We start from the raw sequence: 6000 nt of genomic DNA on the forward strand, positions 1-6000 counted from the left end.
TGCAATGATAGGTAGTATGGGGAAGCACCTGGGCAGTAAAGACAAGCAGCTTATGTTTGATGTGATAGCGAGCAGGGAGCCATGGGAGGTATGCAAAGAAAAGGGTGATATGGGCAGAACAACAGGTTAGGAAAATGATTTTTGTTGCAACATTCTGAATGGATGTGAGCGGGGCAAAATTGTATTTGTCAAGACTAGAGAGAAGGATGTTGTGGTAATCCAGACATGAGATGATATCTTAGATCAAAGTTTTAGCTGTGTGGATGGATAGGATAAGATAGCAATGTCAGGCAGGAAAAAAATCAGCAAGATTTAGACATAGACAGGTATGAGTTGAAGATAATGTCCTGGTTTTGGGCATGCAGGATGATGCTGTTGTCTCCACAGAGATCGAGAAAAGAGGTAGCAGGGAGTGGGGAATATTAAGAACTCTGTTTTAGTCATGTTTAGTTATCAGCTCATGCTCAATCCATGAGGAGATGTCAGAGAGACAGGCTAAAATTTTAGTTTGGAGAGGAGACTGGGCTGGAGCAGAGAGGTAGATCTGTGAGTTGTCTGCATAGAGATGATAGTTGAATTTGTTTTCAGATAAGCTTATGCAGAGAGATGGTGTAGCGGGAGCATAGAAGGGGGCCAAAGACAGAGCCCCGTGAAATCCTCAGAAAGTTGGGGAGGATCCCCAGAAGCAAAGGACAAATTGCAAGAGTAATTAGCAAGGTAGAAGGAGAAGCAGGACAGAGTCATGGAAGTCGTTAAAGGAAAATTTTTGAGATGAGCCTGGTTGACTGGGTCAAAGTCAGCTGACAAGTCAAGGAGGATGCGCATGGAGTACTATTTGAGCTTTGGCTAGGAAGAGAGACATCATTTGAGACTTTGATTTGAGACTAAATTAGTTGATTGATAAAGGACTGTTATAAAAAAGTTAGTGGTCCTAGCTGTCTTGACGACAAGGGTGCTTTACTGGTTTTTGTGGGAGGGTACACTAAGGAGGTTTGAGGGAGTGTTTCATCTTCCTGTATAGTCCGTGTTTTGTATCTGGAATAGGCCAGAGCCTTTATTTTTTTAAGTGTGCTGCATCTTGTTTCAGGGGGTCATAAAGAAGTTGGAAGTGGCAGCTAACAAGACCAAGAGCTGGAAAGATAAAGTAGCACATCATGAAGGATTAATTCGATTAATAGAACCAGGTATGTAATCAGGACAGAAAACACAAATTAACAGAATGAATTGTGCCTTTATGTTGTGTCCAAGAAAGGACTTGGCATTCCTGCCTCACTTATCCAGGGCAGCCTTTTCCCTTTAGCCCACCAGGTATCACTGCAGCCTGCAAATACTACGTTTTAAAATAAGCACTGAATAAAGAGGGACTCTGCTACCAAAAAAGTCTGTGCAGAGTCTGGGAGCTGTGATTTTGCCAATTCAATATATAATGCACTGGGGAACGGATTGTGCAAAACATCAGTTTCACATTATCCTCCATTGCTTTGCTTTGGAGCCAAGTAAACAGTGTCAATCTGAAGTATTAGAAGGGTACTGACAGCCTTAGAGCCATCTGCTCTCCCTTGCCAACTCCTTCCTTGTAGAACCAAAACAAGTCAGTTAACATTCCTCCTTTGAGGGCCTATTCCTTCTCTAGCAGAAACAATGCCATTGGCTGGAGCAGGAGTGAGTCTGAGCTATTAAAAAATAAGGCTCCTGATGCTTTGACACCTTTCCTCCTCCTCCTCCTAAGAACAGTCAGCCAGGAGAAGGGAAACGCAATGCCAAGGGCTTGTTAATTTAGCTAGATGCTAGAAATTCAACAGTGTGGAAATTCTTAAGACTTTGCTACCCTTAGATGGGTATTAAACAAACCAACAAAAATTATTGTTAAGGAGCTTTTTTAGATTAAGCCTTTACAATATATAAGAATGTGAACAAGGTTGAAAACAGATTTTTTGTGTGAAAAATTACTTCTAGTGTCAGCTCATGGTGTTTAGTTATTTAGGGTGAGTGTTACAGGAAATAAATTAAATCACTGAAAAAAACACTTCCTTGTTTACATTAACAAGCTGAGCCAAGATGCTCTAAATCCATGTATTCAGTGCATGACCAAGGAGTAGAAAAAAGGCTTCTCACTCCTGGGACCAGCAGGGGACTGGTTTGGCCATGGAGCAATTTAGTACAGCTGTCAGGCTGCTCTCATTTGTACTGTGTAACCCCAGGACTGTTCTGTCAGCTGGGGATTGCTGGAACATGGAGGCTGCCCAACCAGGTCCCTTTCTCCTGGGGCCATTGCTGATAGTGAGGTATAGTGTAGAGTAGCCCCATGGAGATTTCCCAGAATCAGGAGGTAGATTAAGGTCATTGTGCAATGCCTGTGGGTTGCCAAGAATCCTTGGTGGGGCTAAGGATTTGGCCCCAGGTTTCCACAAAAACAGAGAAGGGGTCTGTAAGTCTAGAAAAAGCCTCTGTTGTTCAGGAAATCCAAAGAAGGTAATGGGGTGATTATATTACCCAACTACCTGGAAGACCTAGTCCAGCACTTTCTTGTGCTAGGCATGGTACAGCTACAGAACAAAAAGACTGTCCCTACCCCTAAAGAGCTTAGTCAGTTGAGCCACAGATGGGGACAATTACACAGTGGTAGGTGGTGCCCTAAAGGAAGGAAAAAGGTTTTGGAAAAGCTGACAAAAAAAGTGATTGAGTTACATGAATTAGACAAGTATGTAGATGTGCTGCTGCTTATAGACTTACAAATTGCCTTTAAGACATGCCATGTATGTGAAAAATGAAACTTGGTGACTGGAATGGGATTATATAGTGCATCTCTGCAAGCAGTGCCTATGGACGGTAACCATGGATTTTATTTTTTTAAAACTTTACTTACCTTCTAATAGCCGATATATGTTTGTTATTACACAGATAGTGGCACTGATTCTAGACTTGCTCCATCTAGCCTGGGGTAGCCAACAGTAATTGTACCTATGGAAAAATGTCTATTTTATGTTAAGTATCATAATGTCTTCCAGGTTCTAAGAATCCTCACTTAATAACTAACTGGGGCCCAGCAGCCTTCACTGAAGCTGAACTTGAGCAAAGAGAAAAGAGCTGGAAGGGGAAAAAGACCACTTCTGAGTAATGAAGGCAGCTGAAATATCTTCCTGAACAGCAATAAAATATTTGCTCATTTTGTTTTACACTTCAAATAGGGCTTACTGCTTATAATGATTGTAGAACTTTTTGCTTTGAACATGCTCATAGCAAATGCGGTCTGTAATTTTCCCTCAAACATTTAGCTTCCCTAAATTGCTTTATTTATATGCAGATTTTTAATTAAATAATAAAAATGTTATGGGGCATAAAGTTAACAGGTTATGAGACAGCCTTTGATAAGTAAAGTACTGCTATTTCTAAAGTGAGGGAATTGTTTGCCTATATATTTAAATGACATTGCTGCCCTAAAACAGGAAGTGGGATTGGGTATCTTGAGCAACCCTCACCTCTCCTCCCATTGCCACTCAGTCTCCATTTCATCTTTTCCACTGGACACATGGGGTATGTCTACACTGCAAGAGGCTTGGACTCAATTTAACCATCTGTACCCAAATCATGCTACCCCATGGTCCCAGCTTGAATCAAGCCTTATTACTTTGCAGTGCAGACATAGTCCCAGTGGATTTGTGCTCTAGGAATTGGTCAGTCAAGTATTCCTACACTGCACCATGAACAAAGGGCCAGAGCAGCTGTATGTTAGGGCGATAGGAAGTCTGGGATATGGGTGATTGGAGTTTAGTTCACAGCATGAAGTGTTCATGCTGGAGCCCTGGGGTGGAACAACTCATGGGTGTGATTCAGAAATTACTGGCTGAGATGGTGTAGGCTGCCTTATACTGGAAGTCAGCCTAGCTGAGCATAATGGGCCTTTTAAGCCTTAAAAGCTGCTTGGGAGGTACAACTCCCAGCTTGAGACGAGATGCTCCCAGCTGTGTACCTACTACCACAGACATGCATGTACTCAGGGCAGCTAGTCTCTCACACTGGTACAGCCACATTCTGTTTTTAGTATACAGGGTGGGGGAGTACCTCTCTCTCTCTCTGAGGTGGCAATATCCACCCCAGTGTGAAGTGTAGACCTACTCTGACAGTTGAGATGCTAAAAACTGTTTAAGGACCAAATTCCCCTAATCAAAGCAAGAGAAAATTTTAATTTGATTTTTTTTTCTTTTAATCCTAGATTTGAGATGAGAACTTCATTAATCCAGCATTTAGAGGTCCCCCCCTCCAACCTAGTAGTATTACCTTATTAATATATCAAAGTTGTTTTTTTAAAATGAGACTGTTAGTGACAAATTATATTAAAACATTCCAAAGAACTCTAATGTATGATGAATCTCCCAGCAAGGGAAGCCATTTATTTCTAAAAGTAATAATACTTGATTTTGCTTTGTAGACATTCCCCACATAAGGGCAAGAAGTCAACTTATTCCTGAGAAATATTGCCCCACATGAGTAGCAACTCATGGATGGGGCTTGCTAGTCAACTTTTGCCTTGCACTTCTAGGAAATGTACAATTCTCTTAACTTTTCATTTTTAGTGCGGTTAAATGTTAAATTATTGTGTAGTTAAATATGAACATGAACGTTTTAGATTTAACAAATGTTTGTGTACAGAACAGTATTACTGACTAATTTCAGTAAGATGACATAGGAGTAGACACTGAACACTGTTGAACAAAAAATCCTTCGGAAGTGGCACTCACCTGTTTTTCGTTGTTGGAGAATCGAACATCAAGGCAATCTGAAACAGACATTTTGTATGGATGGTTATATTTTTATACTAACTAATTGAACTAATGTGTCAATAAATGGAGATATATTTGAGTGCTAGCAACTCCTAGAGTTTCACATTTGTAATTACTGTACAGTGAACCAGTATTTCTTTTAGTTTGCTAATAAGCTTTTTTATTTACTGGGCTAATTGTTTATATAAGAGTCATGTGCAAAAACTAATAGGAGTAATACTATCATACCCATACATTGTTACATGGGAAGAAAGAGATGGAATAGTATTTATAATTTATAAAACCTTTCTTCTCTCACGCCTCCCTCCCTTATTTTTTGCCTGAACAGTGGAAGGTGTATTGGGTTAAACTAATTTAAATTTGCTGCTGTCTTAAAAAAAAAAAAAAAAACTCACCCAAAATATTTTAAGGAAACTCCAAATGATGCAGACTTTTTCATATTTTTACTGTTCTTTAGAAGTGGCTTTTTAATAAAATAGTGCAAAAATGTTATTTCACTTCTTGATGAACTTGTTCACCTTTCTTTGGCTGCTTGGAAATGGTTGTCTTTTCTGTGAAATGTGAAAATGCTCACACCACCTAGAAAAACCAATTTACTCATCAAACTAGTAGCTACATTGCTGTAAGCTACATTCAGTGACTAGCTACACTAAGCAACAAAACAATTTTAGGCCTCATTGCTTATATGAACCTATTCGTTATAGCCCTTCTCTTTGAAGTAGTTTAACTTGTCAATCAACTCTACTTAGCATGTCTGTCAAAGTGCTCTTTACAACACTGGTGATACCAACATAATTTAAGATTGCAAGAACAACTCTCCGAGAATGCCCAGCAGTCTTGCTAGGAATAGGGCCCGCTTCTTAACTTCCAAATACAAGGTGCAGCAGTTTAGCATGAAGTTGAGGCAAGGTGGATCAGGGCAGCTGTGTTACTTGTGGCTTCCCAGCCAGCTGGTGAAAAAAATTGCTGTAGAGAAATTGAGCTGTGGTGGAAGTGAAGCCTGGTGCTGTAAACATCCAGTGCAACCCACACTTAAGACTCCAGGGCAGGCTGCACAGAGGATACAAGGTAATCTCAAAGCATTCTACCCATCCCTCCATTGCACAGCTGCTTTGTCTGGCACAGGCAGCACCACTATCTCCCAGTGGCCTTTTCTATGCTATGATTGAAAGTAGATTAGTGACAAATCTTTTATAAGTGAGTTGGTGCTGCCTGCATG

At 40.4% G+C, this 6000-nt stretch overlaps 1 protein-coding gene across 1 annotated transcript in view; it reads left to right on the forward strand.

The window, feature by feature from the left end:
- Positions 1-5378, forward strand: part of SWAP70 (switching B cell complex subunit SWAP70) — a 55710-nt gene extending 50332 nt beyond the window's left edge. The window contains exons 11-13 of the mRNA XM_067540771.1: positions 1088-1184; positions 3009-3114; positions 4214-5378. Of these exons, the coding sequence (XP_067396872.1) occupies positions 1088-1184; positions 3009-3114; positions 4214-4286 (276 nt within the window). The 3' untranslated portion in view covers positions 4287-5378. The remainder of the gene's footprint in view (positions 1-1087; positions 1185-3008; positions 3115-4213) is intronic.
- Positions 5379-6000: the final 622 nt, after the last annotated feature.

The sequence above is a fragment of the Emydura macquarii genome, unplaced genomic scaffold (assembly GCF_026122565.2).
Source record: "Emydura macquarii macquarii isolate MOO-44397 ecotype Brisbane River unplaced genomic scaffold, CSIRO-AGI_Emac_v2 contig_587, whole genome shotgun sequence".
Taxonomy (NCBI): Eukaryota; Metazoa; Chordata; order Testudines; family Chelidae; genus Emydura; species Emydura macquarii.